Source organism: Phalacrocorax carbo, chromosome 6 (genome assembly GCF_963921805.1).
Source record: "Phalacrocorax carbo chromosome 6, bPhaCar2.1, whole genome shotgun sequence".
Lineage (NCBI taxonomy): Eukaryota > Metazoa > Chordata > Aves > Suliformes > Phalacrocoracidae > Phalacrocorax > Phalacrocorax carbo.
In genome coordinates, this window is record NC_087518.1 from 42,843,709 (window position 1) to 42,866,348 (window position 22,640).

Here is a 22,640-nt window from a genome sequence, read left to right on the forward strand (position 1 = left end):
TGCAAGTGAATGACTGGCCCAGTAATTATGGCGCTGGCTGAGAATGCGGGAGAACCAGGTTTCAAATCCCTGCTCTGTCTGATCCAAAGCTATTGTTTTTTGGGTTCCAGATCAGAACCACTTAAGTAGGACACGGGAATCTCACCATTAGCTTCTCCTATGCAGATCTGCTAGGTCAGTGGCCTAACTACCACATTTCTGACAAGAAACAGTCCTGTTTCAACTTAAGTTTTCACTGCAGTAAAAAAAATTTGGCTTCAGTAAATAATCATGTTTTGGTAAGATATCATTTAGCTGAAAAGGTGTTCCAACCAGCTCTAATCTTCAGGCTAAAAATAGAGTTCCCGTGAACACAGGCAGTTTCTATGCAGTAAAGTTTTGAGAGCACAGTTACCATTGCTACTTCTCAACATGCACACGTGTAAACCTGTATTGGAATTGCTTCATGAAGAGCAGCAGCGAGCAGAAATCTTAAAAAAGGGGCCCATATTAAAAACCGTAGATCAGGCAAATGCAAAACAGGTTATAATTACACTGCTGTTTTCAAGCAGAGGGAGCTATTGTACAGGAAGAGCAATATAAACTACACATGACAGGGGTAAGCCAGTAATGCGAGCAGTGCTGTAAGACCCTGACTGTTTTTTACCAGTAACTGTGAATTGCAATGTGATTGCCATGAGGAATGCAACAAAATCTGCATGCAAAGACACAGACCTACTGAATTTCAAGGTGTAATCATTAGTTCTCTATAATTTAACATAAAGGTGATTGCAACAGTGGATTTCACCATGCTTTTCTTACCAAAACAAAAGTAACAATGTTTTTTGGAAACCCTGACTTACGATTTACATTCAAACCCAAATGCACCCTGAAGAGCAACACCTGCTAAAACAAGACAGCAAATACTGAATTCACATTCACATCTTGTAAACAGTGAGTGCAACTGAACTGTGTAGGCTGTTGGCTTGTTTTTGAAAGAAAGCAGTGCTAGCAGCAGACTGAAGAACAGATTCTTACCTTCTATACTAACTGCAAAAGGCAAATTCAATGCCACAGTGCCCTGACACACTTTGGGGCCACCTCTCTGTTAACAGACCAACTAGAGCAGTTTGAGGTTAAAAAACAGTGCTAACTGCAACTGCACACCTCCCCTAAGGCTCTTGATGCATTTTACTTGGCTAACATATAACCAGAAAATAGTGATTTTTAGTCACGAGCAGTCACAGCTGGATTTCAGTCTCTCCTTTAAAGTGAAAGGTTCATTTACTTGGATGGACTTTACAGGCTGGGAAGAATCCCCCTCCCCAAACCCATAGCTAAGACATTGCTGTAATGGTACTCAGCTAGAGGTTGAGTCACTTCTGTATTCAAGTTTAAGAAATTATTATCCTTTCCATGACTTTGCATTATGGCAGAGGGAGTATGCATAGGACAGCCCCATGCAATTCAGTCATCTTAAAATGGGCATGAACTGGGCTTGGTACATTTAAAGAGGAACTTTTAACTTCAGCTTACTGAAGGATTCCTTTACACAAATGAATAATTTATAGAATCATAAAATTATAGAATTGTTTAGGTTGGAAAAGACCTTTAAGGTCATCAAGTCCAACTGTTAACCTAGCTAAGTCCAAATGAGGAAAGGAATCTGACAGCAAAGTAAAGCTATCAGGAGATAAAAACTCTTACCTCACAAGCACTGACATAAATTCTTTTTTTTAAAAAGAATTACATGTAAAAAAAGTTTGCTGCTTGTATAAATGATGAAAGTCGACCACTGCCATGCACCAGCAGCAGCCCAGGACACTGGCCTCCAAGTAACCCTTTGAGGAACTAGTATGTTGTAGCTGTTGTCTTTTCCTTTGTGCTCAAGCCAGCCATGGAGTATATGAACTTGTTTAAAATAGCCACAATTTATTCATACTTAGCACACCATATATTTAACTACGTTGAACCATAGGTTTTCCCTCCCCCCCTACCGCTCCTCATCAAAATCCACAAATGTTTCCTGGAGTCCAGGTGTCAAATTTTTCTTCTTATTTTCAGAGCCTCATTTGTTCTGGATTCATTTACAGTGCAAAGAGTCAACCAGGGGCCACTGCAGTTGCTGCCTCTGGGATCTCTGGATTCAGAGCAGTATAAAGCCTCTTAAAAACCTGAGCTCTGCGAAAATGTTAAGAGTCCCTGGAGCACCAAGTTAACAGAGTCCTACGTGCAATGGTGCTGGAGCATGTAACTTGTCTGTGGCTTTAAGTGAGGGATTCGAGCTTGCCATGGGCACCAAAGATTCACACTCCGTTAGCTGTCAGAGGTCCTTAGGAAGCAAATCTGGAAATATAAGCAATATAGCTTACATCTGTCCATCATGCTGAAAAGTTAAAATAACAGCCGACCGACTCTCCTACCGTTCTTACCAAAATGTGAGGTTTCTGCAGCAGCCAAGAGAGGGCACTCCAGGCCAGCCCAGCTCCCGCATTACCAGAGGCGTTTCATGCTCTGACAAGTCCATCCCCATGTCCAGCCCCCAGCAACAGCAGAGCCTCGCTCTGGGCAGAGGATAAGGAGCAGTCCCTCATATGCAGTAGAATGTAGCTATAACTCGATTGGACGTAAGCAGCTACCACGTTTTCTGGGATTTTGTTTGTGTTTTCCTTTTTTAAAGGCTCATATCAAAACGTAAGACAAAGCTGCGGGTGACTGACATTTACTGTGCAAAGTCACTCTCACTTAGTTACAGGCTTTATTAGTTTTGGCATTGCTTAAGATCCAAATTCAGCTAGCTTGACTTCCTAGAATATTTTAGCTTTCTTCAAGCAACAAACTGCCTGCTGCCACAAAAACACTCCTCTGAAAATACAGATCAAAAATAGCATGGCAAAAGATCCCAAAAGAAACCGTTTGAAACTTTTTTCCCTGTACCAATTTTGATTTACCTGAACAATTTTACAAGCGCCAATTTGTATACTGCAGGTTTTTGTGAGAGAGCCAAAACAAACACGTGTTAGAGGTCAGAGCAACCCAGCTTCATTACATTTTGCATGGGAGCACTTCCAGGTCTAACATACATATCCATATTTAAAACTCTTCAGTTTGCAAGTGAATAAGATACCAGACGGAAAGACTCAAACACAACACTGTAGCATACCATACAAAGAACATACACACTTCAACAATTAAAAGGAACAAATGCATTTTATGTTCATCTTATGAAGGACAAAGGCAGAACTGCACATGAATGAGTTTACCTGTATGGTCAGTGTTGTAAGTTACTCAAAATACACATCCATGCCCCATTCCCTTTGCAGAGCCACCCTCCACATACACACCAAAGCAGCCAACTGGATGCAAGAGTCAAGAAGGATAAACAACCTGCAGCCTTTTCAAAGGCACTAAGTACTTCCCAACAGAAGGGGAAGAGAGGAAAAAGCCAGCTGTGAGTGAGGTCCGATTTCCTCCTTAAGGTGGCCTTAATTTAGGATTGAGACTCAAGGTCCAAACCTTCTGTTCATTCACCCCAACATATTTACAGGAGTTGGCCATAGGAACTGCCAAAGGTACTCTAAAGCCTGAAAAAGCATCCCTGAGAAAGTGCTTAACTAGTTCTTGTAAGATCCACTGCATGGGCAGACTGAAATTTGAAGTATTTAAGACTTGTTTCTGTCTCTTCCACTCATATTAGATTGCAGTCAGCAAGACTACACAACACACAGCCTCTAGCTGTACCAAAGAAATTAACTACAGGTTGATGGGCTGAAGTAATACAAACTGAAATACAGAACGGTATTGGAGGAGGAATGCTGAACTTTTCTGTGATGTAAGGCAAAGCACCAGCAATAAAACATAAATATTTATTGATCTGCAGTGAGGGAATAAAGCAAAGAATTTCAGAAGCTCTAGTGTGCAGCCAGCATTAATCAAAACTTCTGTTGTGGGAAATGTCAGCAAAGAAACAGGAATTCACAGAGAAAGAAAGAAAATGTAAACAAAACGTACAGAGCCACACCCAAAGGAGGAGAACAGCAAAATAAGAGTAGGTGGCACAATGGGTTTCCCACGCCGGGCTTTCATCATCTGCAATCTGAAATCGTATCAGTCTTTCTACAGCAAGAATGAGCACAGTGGCTAGCAATTACTAAATCCCACACAGGTCTGGCAGAGCTGGCAAGCGCTACGCAGTCAATGTTCATCTGCTGCGGAAGAGGGATATGCAGCAGAGAGTTGGGACAAAAGTGCCTCCAGGGAATGATCAAAAGAAAAAGATCTTACACACTACTGCTATTCTCAAATAAAAAGATCAAAGATAGGCACTGACTATGGTAGCCTTGAAAGTGTCACTGTGCGGTGGACTCAGGTGCATGTCACCATCTTTTAATTTATCAAACTTCTCAATCAACCTAAGGTTTCATCCACCTTTCGTATTTGCTCTCAACAGAGCTAAAGTCACAGGGATTACATTCATTAGACTCTCTTAACGTGTTATACTTTCAGACTTTCCAGCTCCAGTAAAAACACACTGAATGCTGACTACAGGGAAAAGCCACAGAGATAAGAAAAAAACCCTGAACTCATAAGGAAATGAAGGAAAGCCACTGTGTGATGAGATAAAGACAGGATAGAGATATGTGGGAATAAAGAAAAAAAATACCGATGAGCCAAGGGAAAAAGTATAAATGGTATCACCTACACAACCTCTACTCAGTGGTCTTAATGCACATTCTGGGTTTGATCAGCTTTCACGTTCAAATAATTTCTGACCTAAAAATCCACCAAGACAGCCCAGCAGGCACTTCCACCAGTCAAGTGTGCTGACCTCAACGCTGTTAACAGTCTGTGGAAGCACAGTTAGTGTTTTCACACAAATCAGAGCTCTCCCCTGCATAGAGACCTTGCATCATAAACAGCAAATACATGAATTCGGAAGATTTGCTACAGAAAAAGCTGCAAAAGAAAAAAAACGGGGACACAGGATAGGCTGGTTTTTTTGCAACAAGGATTGGCAGTGACTTGGCCCAAAGACAACTTGCAACAGTATGGATGGTGGAGAAGACAGACGGGTAGGCAATAAGGTTGCAGAGAATTTTAAGACTACTGGGAAACACAGCGAGAACAGACAGAAAAAGTCCAAGTGCAACAGTACTATCTGAATTTGGGAAGCAGCATCTTCTGGAAGGGTGAGGTATTAAGAAAACAGAATACCGCAAAACTCCCATGAGTTTTCAGAATCCTTCATGCTTATCCATCAGCACCAACCTATACCTCAAATCTCATTGGTTCAGAACAACAGATTTGGAGCTGTCTGGTTTGAGCTTTTACATGCCCATTGCTCCGCTGTCTCCACATGCTCACTGAAAGACTAGGGCAGCTTTTAGATAAGCAGCACTCAGTTGCAGTGTTTCCTCTAGTCTCATCTACATTATCTTACCCTTGCGGAGATTTGCCAAGTGTTTAACAGAAAATCTAGCTACAGTTATGTCCCTTTAAATTCTCGCCTTTTCTTGCAGGCAGAAGACATCTGTGGAATAATAATGAATTTCTTTGGTTTGGGGTTTTTTGTTTTTATTAAAAGCTATTCTTCCTAGCAGGAAATGAAAAAGAACAACCAGATTGTAGAATTTGGGGGAATAGGGAAAACATTTCTAAAGGTTAATAATAATAGTGCTTAGCATGTATTTCAAGGATATGCGACAAACCAAAGAAAAACAGATGTTCTCGGTAATGCTCCAGTTTCTCTGCAAACTCAGGTATTGTCCAGAGCACCGGCTGTTGCAGCTCACAAAAGACAGGAAGGCTGCCCCTAGAATATGCCACTTAACTCTGTGCATGAGATTCCTTCCTAACTTCTCACTTAAAGAGTCAGACTGATGACCCCCCCACCAAATCCAGCACCAGGGCATACCCAAGCCCTAATGTGACTTCCTGGATCCAAGTTCTTAAGTTTCAGCAAGCTATTCCTGTGTATCTGTCTGTATCTCATGCTGAGATACACAGTCTCTTTGATTTCTTATTAAAGTGGTTTCTGGTCTCCCAACGCTTTTAGTACTGCTGCACTGAGGTTTTGGAAACCACTAATCGTGAACACCCTAGAAACTTTACCAGGAATGTACTCAATTGCATTCACCAGCTCTTCAGTCCTGAAAAGTAGTATTAAGCTGAACTCCAAGAGAATTTTTCAAAAAGCTACACTGAATTCAATTCATGACACAGTATTAAGAATTATTTTACAAATGAAACAGCTTAATATGATTTAAAGGATGCAGAACTTTCCCATAGGGGGAGAGAAGCAAATCCTCCGTGAGATGAGTACCAACACAGTTGGTACTGAGGCTTACAGAACTTTGATGTTAATGAATGTGGATGGGTTGTAGAGATGGGAGAAAAGCTGCCTTTATCAGTTTTCCCAGTACCAAGCTGATAGCCATTGTAAAACTGATTTTTAATACAGCTGTGGAGCTTTCACCAGTAAGCCACAGGTTTCCATCACATGATCAGGTGAAAATGTGCTTACCAAGGTTCTTTGTTCATAACAAACTTATCACAAGACAGACAAAGCTCAAATTATCACAAGAGGGCAAATGTTTAGCCAGCAACATGTCAAAGCATTCCAAGCCCACATCTCACTGTTGAACAGTCCAAAAAAGAAAAAAATATCATCTAGTTGAATACTACCTTCTACAAATTAGTCAGTTTGCTTTTTTGTAACTCTACATCTGGAGCCTGTTTGTTTGGGGCATAAAGAAAAAAGATATTTGGAGACAGTTAAATTGCTTCACTTCCTGCCGTGAATGACTACGCAGTGATTTTGTTATAAAAAAGAAAACAATTGTTTCCCATGCTCCCTGGGAGAACGACAAAACATAACCTGCTGAACGTGCAGCAAAAAAAGACTTCAACAGTAAGAAAAAGTTGCTAATGATAGCAAAGATGACTCCAGGAATAAGGCAGCTGTGGAGTCCCTATTGCTGGACTACACTAAGAACTCCTTAAGCACTGACCCAGGCTCATGAAGGCAGGCACACTCATTTCAGGTCTGGGTAACACGAAGCTCATACAGTGCCAATATACCTGTTGCTGCTTCCATGGATGGGTAGATAGTTACATCCATGTCAGCACAGACCACTTGGAGCAGGTGAGCCTGTGAGCTCCTACAGCCTAACAGGTCAACTGGGTGCTGTGCAAAAGCAGCCAGACACTTGGGACTTACCTTTCAGGCACAGACAGAGAGAAACAGCATCTCACACGCATACCTAAGAGCTATGTAAAATGTCAATCCTACCTATTCCAACCCTTGCCCCCTCCAATTTCACACACTTTAAAACAGCTGTTTTAAAATACTCTGACTTCAAAGCACAGTAAATTAAGCTCCACATAAAGTCCATTCAGCATTTTCTTTAATTTGATAAAAGCTCATCAGACCATTCAAGTTACCTTCTGGTCAATACTGCCTCAAGAAATCTGCAATTCAGCTACCTGTGGTTTTTCCAATATTTCTGTAAAACATTACTGACACAATCTGTTGGTCTGCATGCATCAGGTCTTTGGTAAACACTGTTTCAGGGCCAAAGTACCTTTTATACTATTATGAGCTCTTCTTTTTTTCTAGAAGTCTTCACATCTTGTGTGATTTTTCTTTCCTTTTGCTCTAACGCCCTGGAATCACTCTCATTTTTATACAGCTTTTCTCCTCTATTTCAACCAGATGACATACGCCCTCTTCGATTCTTATTTCTTTCTAAGAAAAAGGATTGGTCTCTATAACAATGGCTTAGCTCTTGACTTGCTGGCTAGGAGGTTTAGCTTCAGGCTAGACAAAGTTACTGTTAAGCTAGATACTTTCATGTCTGTTGACAAAGAACAATAAATACGCTTACCATAGCCCCCTGCATCACAGATGATCCCAAAACACTCTACAAACAGTGTACCAGGTCCCTCATTCACCATCAAAACATACTTGCCGCTAACTGTGCCAGCAACACTACATAAAAGTTAGTTAAGAGGTGAAAGACAGAGCAACTTCTCCAAGTGAAATTACAAGGAAATTAAGGGAGGTAGAGTATATTACTTCATGGAAAAGTTGGCCAGAAGACAGAACAGCACACCTTTTTAATGATCAAAAGGGGGGCAGGGTCCCTATTCAAGATAGAATCACCAGCAATGTAACACTGCTCCTCAGGTCTCTACTGAGCACTATGCGTTATCAGCTGAAGAAAGCACACTGCACACAGAGCCTACCAGCATGGCTGCTGCTGCCTCTCCTGCAGGCTTTTCATCTAAGCATTATCAAGAAAAAGCACTGCCTAGCCTAAGAGCTTTGATAAGATCCCAACACAGTAGTGACAATAGACAAATACACAGAACATTTCATTTTAAGACCTCTTCAATGTTTCTTATTTAAATAACCCATCACACTGGGAGAAAAAAAACAAACTGTGAAACCAATAATTTCAAGAATATACAATATCAGCTCCCTATCCACCTCCCCTCTCCCAAGTATTAACCTTGCTAGCAGAGCAGCAGTCTCAAAGATTTTAGATTTCCTACCACATAATTACAAATTAGTACATTCAGCAAAGCTGAAAAAAGATTTTTTTTTTTTATCCATAGAGATCATGGGAAGCTGAACAGTATCCTATATAAATACAGTCTTGTTAGAGCAAAGAGGGTTGGTCTACTTTATTTTTTTAATGGTATCTCAAAGTTTTAGGAACGTGTATATAGGCCTTCCAAGAAGACCTTATTCAAAAAAGAAGGCAGCTCTGTTTTAAGCATTTAAATCCCTAAAGACAGACAAAAGAAAACAGAGGACAAAGTAGAAATACTATTGATTATGCATAATTGGTATAATTAATTTGTAATTAGTTCATTAAAATATATAGGCATTGGAATTATGCTTGTACATTTCTGGGAATATCCTGCAAGTCACTTGGGATATGCTTATCATTTATTTGATAGATGAAACATTATTAGAAAGACAGCCCATTAAAAATTAATATACCAGAGTAATAATTTCTTGATCTCAGCATTCAGTTTTCTACATACTCAGATTCCTATTCTACCTCACAAGGAGTTTTTATTAATACTGTTTTTCAGAGCATGACTTGGGAAGCACAGCATTTTACACAACTGAGGCATGATATCCTTTACACCAAGTATATACTCAGTTTTGAGAAAACAAAACAACAAATATTCTAAATTATATAACATAAGAGTATTCAGCACCACATCTAAGTCTATAATCAAAATTAAGACAGAAAGGTAAAAAGCCTTGCACTTCAAAAAAATACCAAACACGAATGGAAAGCAGTAGGAAGAAACTTCCACAGCACCATAAGCAGCCTACTCTCTAATTGCTTAGCATTCTTCCACTTCTGGAGCACATCTGGCATCACTCACTGTCATAAACGAACACCTCTGTCTGAGCAGAATTTCAGGGGTTCTTAAATACTGCAGATAATAGTCACCAGTCTCTCACAAGAAGCAACTGAAATGGGCTGGTATACACTGATACTGCAGTAGCATTTCAAAGACGTTCATCATACCCTGATGTGGGGGGAGAGTAAGATGGAATGATAGTGCATCACTGTTTTTTTTCCTGTAATGTTACTTCACTATTGCTACTGATCTTTCTGAAGTTCTACCAATATTTCTGAAGGATCATTTCAACCAACAGCTGCTGAAATAATTTGATCTTAAAAACCCCAGAATACAGTCACATCACCTCCCAGTTCAGTACATAACACCAAAGTTTCCTTAAACTTCTGTAACAGAGTCAGTCCTTATATGTGTAATTATGAGCGCCATGAATAGGCCCTCTGCTCAGAATCACCTCTTGAAAAGTATTTCTTCCCACCCTAACTCTATCAACACTAATGGGAGCCTAGAAACATTGGTGTCTCACTGATTCACCTGATGTACTGATCCATGAAGCTAGGCCATGTGAATACCCATCTTCATTTAAAGAAAAAAAAAATCTAAAAAATAAAAATCATATGATTACTCAAAAAGAGCAAAACCAACAGTGGATATACACTGCAAGTAGTGTCATTTGACATTATAAGGCTTGAATCTTTTCTTGCAAAACAAACAGTATCTGCCTTAAAAAAACCACACCACCTTCATTTTTTAAAAAACGGGTAAAATTGCAGAAAGAAATGTAGAAAACAAAGTGAGGTCTCCAGGTCCTTTAAGCCACAATTGAACACTTCACTGTAATTTTGTGCTTCTCAGCAAATCTGCTATAAGGATTCCGAACAGGAAACACATACTTTTTTTTTCGCTGCCTCCAATCTAGCATGGACAATTATTTATTTTCTTTGCCCTGCACTCAAGAATGTGATGGATGTATTTACATAAACACACACACACAGAGTCACAGATATCTCTATATAAAAATTAATCTGCAGATGATGAAAAGTGTAAAAGATCTAAGAGGCAAATCCCAAACAAAAGAGCATACTTTGTACATAAATATCTTGAAATTATAAAGATCTGAGATTAAGTGGTTTACCACTCATTTAGAATTGATTAGAATGTATTTAAATTTAGCTGAAAGTACCACAACATTGCTCATGTATTTGCATCTGCGAATAAGTAAATAAAAAGCCTGTTATTAAAGCCTTCATTAATTCTGATTATATGAGAACTTAAAAGCAAATCTGTGTATTACTGCTCTGTAAAGACTCCTAGCAACTCTACAGTAAAGCTGGCACTGCAACACAACATGTGTCAGCGAAAATGACTAACAGGATCTATTTTCAGTAATCTTAAATCACACTGGTAAAATATAGAATTAATGGTTTTGCATAAAATTTCAAATATTTTTTAATTCTAATTCATTCCCAATTCATGCCTTATTGTATAAAAAAAGTGAATTTTATATCACTTGACATTTATGCACAACAGTTGAACACATTTTATTACACTACAACGTTTAGGCAGTGTTCAGATGTGATGTGTATATTATTATGAAGAGTGATCTAGCTATTTTATTTCCTTATAAATATGATGGCTAGAGGTTTAAAAATATATCATGTTGACTAGAAACCTTATGAACATTTCATTCTGACTACAGATTTTGAGAGTTTCTATATATTTAATTGAAGCCAATATTTTTGAAAGGAGGATTAATTAATTTTAGTAGAATTTTCCCCCAATTAACAAGTTGATTTCTAAGGAGTTTAAAAATTAAGTATATAATCTACCCCAAAATGGTTCTTCTTGGAGAAATAAAGTTTTAAGCTATAATGACTTTTGAAAGTCAACTTCCCCGCTGCCCCCTCCTCCCCCCTGGCCCTGAAAATTCTACCCGTATCTCTGGCATACTGGTTTAATAGTTTAAGCAGAGAAGCGTAACTGAAAAATTATTAATTAGGTTATTCAATCTCTAATCCTACACTAAGAAATTAAATAAATGTATTAAAGCAAATTTGTGTTTACAGAAACTTGAGTTTGCAACACCAATTCATCTGTCAGCCCTGACATTTCCTTTTGAATGTGAAGGACCGCCCTGGTAAAGCTACCTCTCCAAACTCTACTTTTCATGGCTCGATTTATAGCCTGAGTGAATCTTTCCATAACTTGCATGGGACCACAGATCAGGCCAGCAGGGGTTTATATTCCATTTATAAATGAAGGGTGATTTGGGGCAGTGAGGGGAGAGAAAGCAAGACTAATTAAATTTGGTACATAGGAAATGATTTTGCAATACCTAAGAAAGTTTGCTTGCCACTTTCATAGTTGAAAAGTAATTCTGAGTTAAAATAAAACAAAAAAACCAACCTCCCTCCAACATGCAGCCATTAAACTCAGAGTTATGAGGTGGAGTTTGATTGAGGATTTTGCCCTTTATCACATCCAATAATCAGACTGGTTTAGAACAAGCTCTACACTATACTTTGAGTTGGCCTCAAAATAAATTACTTTTCCCTACACAGTTTCTAGGCCCAAGTGCCAAGTCGATTACCCAGTAATCCATATCACAAAACATTTTAAGGCACCATACAGGACAAAGGATCAAACGGATTTTTAGTATTTAGTTATACAGAAAAGTATACCTGATAGTCTAAAATACTGAATCCTAAACCATTTCTGTCTTTCTCCAGTTCAACAACCTTCACATCAGGAGACCATAACGCTAATTCCCCTTCTTCCTCCTCAGGATTAATGTCTTCCTCTGGTTTCACCTGAAAAATGAGAGCTCTAGTTCAAATACTATTCTTCAGTTCTTCACAAACACTATTCCTTCAATATTTTGATTGTAATTGGCTGACACATGCCCTAAAATATGACCTTTTGTGGAATTACAACTTCATTGAACATTATGGATCCAGTTTTCTCCAGCTTGCTGCCTTGGATACTCCCCTGGGACTATGCCTACACGTTTTGAGCATCAGAGCCCAACCTGGCATAACAAATACCCACGTATTAGTCAAATTAGTTGTTTTAACATTACTAACCTGTTACAGGTTGATGAACTTCAGCTGTCCCATTAGACGCATAAAGGAAAAATAAATATCTTAGCATAAAAGATTTAACCACAGACAGCTAATAGAAAGAGCAGATGATCAGGCACATCTGATACTTGTGGCATTAATTATGCAAACAAAAAATTCTTATAACCATACAAATAGTATCTAATTTGGAAAAGCGGTTTCTTTCACAATTTTTGTGCTAATGTATAAAACAAAGAAGTACAGTTACTCAGTTTTGTTAGGTAAGGACAGCTTCATAAATACATCTTCCAAAAAGACATCTTTTGTTGTCTAACTTAAAATGCGTGCTTTAACATTACTGCTATTTTTAAAAATATCAATGTATGATGTCCCAAGAAAAACATTAAAATCTTGTACCATTAACTTCACTCTGATTTAATTTTATTTCTTTGGACAAATATGCCTATTACACAGAGCACTGCCATGACGCAAAAGGAAGAAATTTTTCTTCCACACACTCTTTCTTGATACTTCTGACAAAAGAAAGCAGAAACATTGTGAGATTCCTCTAAGGAGAGGGCAACCTCTGTTCACTCAATATCATCTTATAGCAAAGATGTGCAACTGACAGGATGCACGTGGAAGATGTTCAGTAAAATACAACATCAAAAAACACAGTGGGATAAGTTTTGTTGCAACAGAAAGCCTTTTACAAAAAGGCGTAATACTGTGCACCTTATTCTTCCATGAAACATCCATATTTCTTGTTTAACTCTCCACCTTAGAGGAAATTAGATCAGAAAATATCAGAAGAGATGAGAAGTCACAGTGTAAATACTTTTCATAAATGGAACAACCATTACAAGCGTCAAGCTTCAGTTTGAGACTTTAACACTTCCTCATTGAAAAGAAACATTAAGGTTCATTTTTCTCCAGTTCTCTAAAAACCTACTCAGAACATGGAAGTAATCAGCTAATGGTGGCAAGGATGTGATTTAGTATAATTCAGAGCTCTCACTCACCTATTAAGTATAAGAATGATGAATAGGATGTACATAGTCAGCATGCTAACTTGGTGATTTACCTACCTTGTATTTATAGCACAATGAAGTTTCTCATGACCAACCCATATAAACTGTAGTAAAAGTATCTTTCACTGAAACACCAGATGTCCCTTACGAGCCCAGAGTGAATGGCAAAGGCAGCTTTATATAACAATTTAATACAAAACTGCCTCATATAACTATGTATTTTACAAAATGTTATTTAAGACTAAAAAGCGGTCTGAATCAAACAGCAAAATGAAAACAGAGACAATGTCTTTAGAAAGCTAAATCACTTTCTCAGAAATATATGCACTTTTTCAAAAAGTTACTGTCCTTTTACACAAATGAATGACATGAGAAGTCTACCTTTTGTTCTGGAGGGGAAACTCCCATGGTGGGTTCATCCACAAGAAACTCACTGCCATCATCAAAAAGTCGGCGACAGCAAACCAATATAAATGGGGGTGGCACTTCTTTTAGAAAAGTGATTGCCTCACGGCGTGATTTTCCGTATAGCTGAACTCCATTTACCTACACAGAAGGGGAAACACATCCATACTAAGATAATTAAAAGGCTATCAACCAGATTCTTTTATTAATTTTGTGGGGTACATTTCTTTCCCCAGCTGAATGGGAAAGTCTTATTTTACCTAGGGATTCTGGCAAATCTTGCCTAGTTTTATTAACATAGGCTTCTGAAGTATACATGCATTACTGTAAGACTTAAACTTCATCTTGCAAGATCCTGTGACTACCAACTGCTACATCATGTCTTTGCTCTCTTCAGCTTCCTCTAACTTGTTTTCTGCTCACTGCTTTTCCTAGCTTAAATTTTCTTAGAGTTGTTATTTCATTCTCACCTGTTTCTTCGATGAGGATTTTTTTTAGCATTAGGCTTATGTGTTTGAATTTTAAAAGATAAAAGTTTCATTTTCCCAAATATTTTAAGAAAACACATATTTTGAGCTCTAATCAAGAACTTGAAGTCAGAACTAGCACAACTTTGTCAGGTGTTTAAAAGTAATAAAATGGTTGAAACTAAGAGATCCTACAGAAAACATGCAAGAACGTTTACATAGTAAAGAAGAAACCAATTATAGTGAGTAATCCGAAAACCCCTACAAAGTTTGAAGTTTACCATCCCATAAGCTTTAGATTCTGAGTGACAACAGAATACCACAAGGCCATTGTTAATGGACGTTTTAAAACACTGACTTAAAAAAATAGACAGACAGACAGTCAGTAATGGGATACTGTTGTTGAACTTCCTCAGGAAAATGAAACTAGTGTGATTTATCCTCTTTTACCTATTTTATAACCTGCAGTATCGCAATGGTACATCTATTTGCACCATAGCAGTTATCTTTAAATATGAGGAAAGCAGAACATCAGTAGATGTGAACATCATCGATGTTGACAAGCAGTGCAGCCCTAAAGCAAGGGTTTAACCTCATTAGTGCTATGGACTCAATCCCGATACCTCTAGTGTTTCAGGGATTTCTTCCAGGCTACCTCAAGTCTGCTCTCATAACCAAATGTCCAAAGTCACTAGAGTGCAACCACTGGTTTAAGAATCCAGCACATATTATCCAAGTCCACTCCACAACATGAACCTAAGCACAGTAAGTGGGGATAACTGAAGTTTCTCTTCAATACTTCACTCCATACACAAACTGCAATGCTAATGTAGATTAACCCGTATTTGATCCTAGAAAATATAGCATGTAAATACACAACCTACATGTACGCATCTCTGTATGTGTGTACTTGAGGCCGGGTCTCGCCATGTACTTCCCAGATCTCTTTGTTCTTTAGAGGGACTCAAACTTGTGCAAGACTCCATAGCAATCTTTAGCTGCCATTTTCTTCCTGATCACTGCTATGTTTTCCCCCACTTTTTCCTTCATGCTTTTTACATTGTAAATACAGCTTATATTGCTGGGAAACTCAGAGTTTCTCTCACACTATAACCCAGCCAAGGATTAAAATTCAGAGTGGTGTAACTGGCCCCCAACACGGTAAGATGAACTGCTATGGGTTTTTTCTGTAAGAATTACAGCAACTGCTGAGCTATCAGGCTAATCCATTAGTTAATTATTTAAGCAGAAGTATGTACGCATAAGGATTTTTTAATGCATTGAGAGGGGCAGTGTGGTAGAAAGTTACCAGCACTTCTCAGCATACTGTGATTGATGGAGAAGAGCTACTGCGCACTCCCAGGCAGACTTGGGGACTCCCATTTCTACTTTTACAGCTGGCAGAAGTCGGCCTCTAAACACACAAAGTGCCCAACACCCCATTCATTCACCACACCACTCTAGTTAGTTGTGCCTTCAAATAGGAGTGAGTGAAATTTTTTAACAAAACTAGAAGGACACAAGGAAGCAATTTATTCCTAAAAAAGAACACAATCAAATTAGCTAAAATTGGGGGTGGGGGGTATACCATGCTTACTATCATAATTCAAACACATCATTAAAAATAATCAACATTCAACCTCACTATATATTAAAATTAAAAAAAAATTCCTTGCTGATCACATTTTAATCCCAACTGTATCAGGCCCAGGTAGAGCTGCTTGTTTGGGGAATGGGGCTGTCACTTTTTCCATTGCAAACCCATACTTAAGGGGATTTATAACTCGGCTGCAAAAACATACTATGGGCTAAATGTGGCATATATAGCTTTAGCCCTGGAGCACATTTTTATTGTGTTGGGGTTTTTTTCCAGCTACAGAGTAGAAAAAAAAACATTTATGCTCACTAGGTCTGGACATATCTATGAACTTAACTGTAAGTACACAGTAATAAGTAAAACTCTTAAATATATACAATTAAAGTTTCCTAAGTTACTCTCCAGCACTGCATTATTGGGTTTTGTGTACAATTTTTTGTTTAGTGACCAAGGAATTTAAACACTTCCAGCATTCCATTAATCTCTTCCTTTAGGAATCAAGATTTCCTCCATTAAGCAGTAACTGAAGAAAATGTTTTAGGTCCTAGTGATATCAGTATGAATTTTTGATGTTAAAGGGTGAACAACAAATAAAAGCAAGAGAACTGTACAGCTAACAAATTAATCTTTCAGAAAGCCTAATTCTGTTCCCATTGATGCCAATTAAATGTTCTTTGCATCCACTGAAAAAAGACTTAAATTCAAAATATTCAACAAAGAGCAGACATTCAATAGGAAAGTAATGTCTTTTCACTTGCAGGCTGAGATACTGCTAGATATACATACACAAAATAGCTATTACTTTAATACTATCAAATAAATAATTTCCCTACGCAAATAAGTCTGCTCTGACTCCAATAACTTCAAAGCTGCCCCAGGACCTCTTTATACATATTTAAACAAACTGATGTACTAGCTCATACACACAAATATCTTTCAACACTCAACAAGCAAGTTATAATGTGTAACAGGAACCACTATTCCTGAGACTGCTGTAAATTTTTTAGGAGTGACAAATATTAAGAAAGATTATCCACCACAAAACCTAATGCCAAATTGCTCAAAAGACTGAGCTAAAGGACTACAGATACAAATACATTCAACACAAATATTATATCTGCCCTTATAACTCTTGTACTCATGTTAAAACATTTCAGCAAAAAAACCCATGAAGACACTAAAAGGTCACAAGAATTTGACATTTTGTCCATAAAGGAGGAATGAAACAGTGAAGAAAATGAATGTGACTTCCAAAGCACTACTCTAACTGCTTCTGCAACCAACTCTTTAATACTACTATTGCACACACAGTGGCCAGGCTAGAATTCAAAACAAGCATTTTTAAGAAAGCTAAGCAAACAGGAAATATATCAGTTCTATATTTGGGGGGGTTGTTTTGTTTTTTACCTCCAGAAGTTCATCCTCCAGTTGCAGAAGACCAAGTGTTGCAGCTGGACCATCTGATGCAATTGATGATATATAATGATGTCCATCAAACGTGTCAATCTCAACACCTAATCTCAAAGTGTGGATTGGTAATAGCTGCCAAAACATAAGTATGACTGAGAATGTATATATCTTTCTCTCCTACAATATAAGCACATTTAGGATTCAGTACCAAATTAAACTAAGCACACAGTAAGATGATTATGTCTTCATACTGACATTATCTGCGTTACAGCACAAGTGTCCATAATTTCTCTATACAAACTGTCTGCACAAGTAAAAACAACCAATTTGACCTTTGGGGGAAAAGGCAATTTAAACTGTATTCTTAAATAAGGTTACTATATTGGAAAAAACGCAGAGAAAGTACTGCCTCAAGTCTATCTTACCCAAAAGGTAAGATTTCAACAAAACTGGAAGCAATTCCATAATCACCATAAAAACTCATCACAAGATCAGCTGTCTCACTCCTTTTAGGAGACACACTACTTTGAGGTAAGAAAAATGTCCATGAAGCATCCTCTGCAAATAGCTAATAATAATGGCAACCTTGTTTCTGCAAGGTGAAATCACCAATTTTGTGTTAGCCTTTTCCAAGTGTGCCTCCTTAATTTGGAATTTTTCTCTAGGGAGCCTCCAATTGCTAGTGTCTTATGCTAGTCTTCCTAATATTACCAGACCTAAAACTGATACGCTGTCCAGACAAGACAGCAGAAGTCATGGCAACCTGGGGAGAGGAGTTGACCAGCAGTATCCTTCAGTTTGGCCATTTTCTGCCTTTTTATTCCTTAAGTTGAAACACTGACTGCCCTTCTGGTTCCCAATTAATTCTGGATATTCAAGTAAAAGGAGAAATTCATTGATCCTCAACATTCCCTCACACCCATGTCTCACTATGAGTTTATGGCCTCTCTTCACTGAGATATCCCACAAGTATATACATGCATCACCTCCACAAACCTCTTTTGCACAATATTAACATGCATACCTTGAAAATCTCTCAAAACTCTTGGAAGATGGAAATTAATTTCAGCTCTGACCATTGTAATTAAATAGAGCTCCCTCTCTCTGAACCAGGACGACTATGGCAAAGTCTCCTGGACAACAACATCGTTCAGCAGAGTTTCAACCTCTACTCCATTCGTACTGGCTTTCAACAATTGAATTTCAATGCAATGAAGTACCCAAAAACTTGAGGCTTATATGCATGGTTGGGTTGGTTTTTTTTGTTTGTTTGGGGAGTGTGTGTGTATTAAAAGGTTCATTTGCCCATGCTACAAAAAGATATTGGACAAGTCGAGAAGATAAGCAGAATATTAGTAGACTCTTTTTGAAAAAGTAAGGTAGAGCCACAAAGCCACTAAATTTCTGAAACACATACATCTGGAATTGTGTCGTGCCCTCCTGGTGTTACTCTGCCAACATATCCCATGGATGGAAACCATCATGTAAGTCATACCTTTGAGTACTTCTGGAGCTCCGAATCATCTGTGATGGGCATATCCACATTCACAACCTAAAAATTGTACATCATAACACTTTTCAATAGCAGGACAATAAAGACTTTACCAAATGATGAGTTCTGGCAAAATATTGATGAGCAAAATAAACTGTACTTAAACAAAATCACATTGATGCAAAATGATTTTAAACAAACGTTAGAAAAATCTTTCACACATAGAACATTTATAACTAGGAATGTGGTGATTATGCATTATTAGCAGACTCCAGTATTATCCTATTCCCAAAGCACAAGTGACAATTTTAGTCAAGTTCAATAATCCTGTATAAGCACAAAATGCCATTATGTTTGACACAAATACCCAAACTGACTTGCCAATCAGAGTTTGAAAAGTATGATAGCTTAAGTTATTACTTCAGGCTATAGTACAGCCATCTAACATCTAGACTAAACCACCATCTTTGCAGCATGTTTCTAACATGGCTTGAAATACATGAGTTTAATTAGCAAATTTGAATGCAAAGTGGATTATTTAAAACAGTGGCAAGAAATCCCTTCAGTATATCTTCATTTTTTTATATTAATAAAGTAACTATGTTCACCACCAGTCTTCTTGTGATATTCTTCCTTAACAGAATTTATTTATCTGTAACCTCAGAAGGTTATTTACTCCAATTTCAAATGTAATAAGATGACATCTGTGGTGATCTATTGCCCAGGATTGGAATCTGGGACACTGAAGTTGAATACATTTGGGAGGATTGCCACACCTGTTAGGTTTGGAAAACAAGCAGCCTTGCAGAAAATCAGGTACCTTTAGGCTCCTTTGGAAATTCCTACTTTAACAAAGTATCAATGAAACAATATTAAGCCTCAGCTTTTCTTTTGGCTTAATTTTAAATAGGGCTTCCAGCATCTTGTTTTCCAGTACCTAGCATATTTTTGCGAAAGACAGAATCCATTTCATGTCCGTTCGGCTGTAACTGAATGACTGATAACTCCTCAGCTTGACTGCTCACACTTAGGTACTGCCAGGTACCAAACAAATACCACACAGTCATACATCCCTGCCCAGACTTCCAGGGTCTCTTTCTGTTTCAGCAGGATCTCAGCTCCTTCCACTGGTACCACAAAGGATCGGCAACACAGAAGCCATGAGTGACACCAAATCCTCTCTTCAAACAGCTATTTCCTCTGAAGAGAAATACTTTTGATGGAATACTCAAACTTCAGGGTGACTTTCTGAGAGCCGAGTGTAGGAGTGAGGATAGCGTGAAACAGGGACTGGGCTATCAGGCTGATATAGAACTAAGCGTTGTTACTGAACACAGCCAAGCAAGACTAGATGTAGGTACAGATGACAAGAACTAGAACCACTGAAAAACGACTTTCAAAAATGGGATGCCACAACAGTTTCCTTCTATTATTTAAAAGGACCAATCATTAACATTTTCACTCCTGACATTTTACTGGTAGCAGCTAAAGAAGAATTAGAAACAGACAGTTTCACAAACTAAGCAAGTTTTCATCCTCTGTGGGAAATGTGATAGTGCTAAGGGGAGTAATATCAGACTGTTGAAATGTAAGGATGGGAATACCAAGCAACTGAAGTGGGCAGCCACACAGATTTATTGCATCATGTACATAATCTTACACGAACTTCAGATCTTAAAGGAGTGCTAATGGAAAGAAGAGAAGTGAGTTTCTCAAGGCAATTCTTAAAGCTACTTTAAATCTTCCAGCGAGTGACTGGAACGATGGCTACTCCAAGTAGTAAAAATAAGTGTCTCTAAATCAACTGGACAAGCATTGCAAAGACAAACAGGGCATTTTCTTGGTGGTGGTGAGAATTTTTTAAGTCTTTGGAAAGAACACTGGCTGGAGTCTTATCACAGCACTGAAAAGCAGCAGTGAATTACAATTTCCATCAACTCCTTATGACAATTCATCAAAACAATCTTTTGCTTGGCAATTATTTAATATGAAGTGAAGAAATATCTAATACACTGGCACCATGAAGTTACACTACCATGAATTTCTTCCTATTTTCCCAGCATGTTTGAAAAATCATTCTTTCTTCTAATAAAATTGTAAGATTCTTTGTGAAACACAGGAGGTTCATCCTAAGCCTTTTTTTCTCAGTGCACAATAAAACTAATAGATCGTAAATGAAATAATAAAAATGCCACATATTTTAAGTGGCTGCTACGATGCAGATTTAAAAGGACAGTTGGTTTTCTTAAATCACTGTTCCTCTGTAGTATCTGTATAACAATAGTATCTATATAAACAGAATTTAAAAACCCCAACAACTCATTGTAACACTCCTATATTTCAGCCTTGATGTTATGGGAAACAAGATTTGATGTTACTGATCTATTCCAAACATTAAACTGTTCTATAAACAGCCTGTAATGCTAAGCTCACAGATCTGTAATTTAAAGAAATAACATACATGAATGTAGTTTATTGAAAGATAACATACCATAACTTCATATTCAGGTCCCAGCAGGTCTTCCCATTTGGATTTCAGCTCATGTGCTGGAGGGAGTAGGATGCTTCCTAAGTATGAAAGTTTATTAAATTATTAAATTTACAAGCATATTTTACATTCAGAAGTACATTTACTTCCAAATACTTCAATAAAAGTCTGGTGTAAATAAAAGATTAGAGGGAATAACCCCAAAAAGGAAAGTGCGTTAAGCTGAGTCTATCAAACAGTGCAAATCAAAAATGTCTTTCTTAGGAAAACAATGCAAAATGTCAGCTACTGCTAACGTGTGATTTATTCAGCTGAGAAGCAGAGGAGGTGATGCTTGCATTGATGAGATGCGAGTTCTGTACCATATAGTACTGTAAATAAATCATTGTTTCAGGCTGCAAAACAAATTTCACATGACTTCATAGTTTGTTGCTATAAAAATGCTTGCCACTCCAGGGAAGCATTATCTCCCACCAAAATGAACCCCCTTAAGTAGTAAAACACCTGACAAGATATTGCTGTTATCAAGGGGCTGCATCAGCACAATGCAGTCACAGACTTTATTTATACATTTGGCAGGTATAAAGGCTTGCCTAGTTTAATTAGGCCAGTAAGTAACATGAGCTTTAATATAAGCTCCAGTTCTAAACCAGTCTTCCATGGGAACTTGGCTATCTTGACATTTATATCTTTTCAGCTTTCTTACTTATGCAACCAAGGCAGTATTACATTCATGTAAGACAATTTGACAGAGCTAGACAGCATAAAATGACTGGCTGCCCTGCATTTGACCCCATCCAGAAGCTCAGCGTACATATAAAGTTCCAAGCCGAAGCAATGTTTAACTGGTAAGAATCAGGCTTTAAAGCAAATTCCATTTAGCAGCTACAGCAGCAGCAACTGGGCTCTGAATTACCGAAAACTGTTTTTTTCCCCCCCCCGAATGACTGCAATAGTTTGTCAAATGTCTAGACAAGGCATAGACCACTTAGTATTGCTGTTGTGTCGTACTGAAATTTAGAATGTAAATCACAATCTCACATTTTGCACACAAACTAGTAAATAAAATACCTCAAGGGGGGAATTTTGAAGACACCAACAGAAGCTCAGAGCCTACCTACTAGCAAAAGCCAACACAAATAGGATGTGAAGCTGCGTATGCTTTCAACACTTTTGTAGACTGCAAAGATAAATCAGGAGCTTTGCAATACAATCCCCATTACATCATTTTATAACTTTGAAGTTTTCCACTCATTTAAAACAAGATTTAAGTTAACTTATGCAACAACATAACTCATCTCTGTATCTCTTCTATTCGCTTTCTG

At 38.0% G+C, this 22,640-nt stretch overlaps 1 protein-coding gene across 6 annotated transcripts in view; it reads right to left on the reverse strand.

Annotated features, from left to right (window-relative positions):
• Positions 1-22,640, reverse strand: part of PATJ (PATJ crumbs cell polarity complex component) — a 156,516-nt gene that overhangs the window by 105,380 nt on the left and 28,496 nt on the right. For all 6 annotated transcript variants that reach the window (XM_064454937.1, XM_064454934.1, XM_064454933.1 and 3 more), the window contains 5 exons: positions 21,319-21,395; positions 18,831-18,887; positions 17,333-17,467; positions 13,838-14,002; positions 12,048-12,176 (listed from right to left, as the gene is read on the reverse strand). In XM_064454937.1, coding sequence (XP_064311007.1) covers positions 12,048-12,176; positions 13,838-14,002; positions 17,333-17,467; positions 18,831-18,887; positions 21,319-21,395 — 563 coding nt within the window. The remainder of the gene's footprint in view (positions 1-12,047; positions 12,177-13,837; positions 14,003-17,332; positions 17,468-18,830; positions 18,888-21,318; positions 21,396-22,640) is intronic.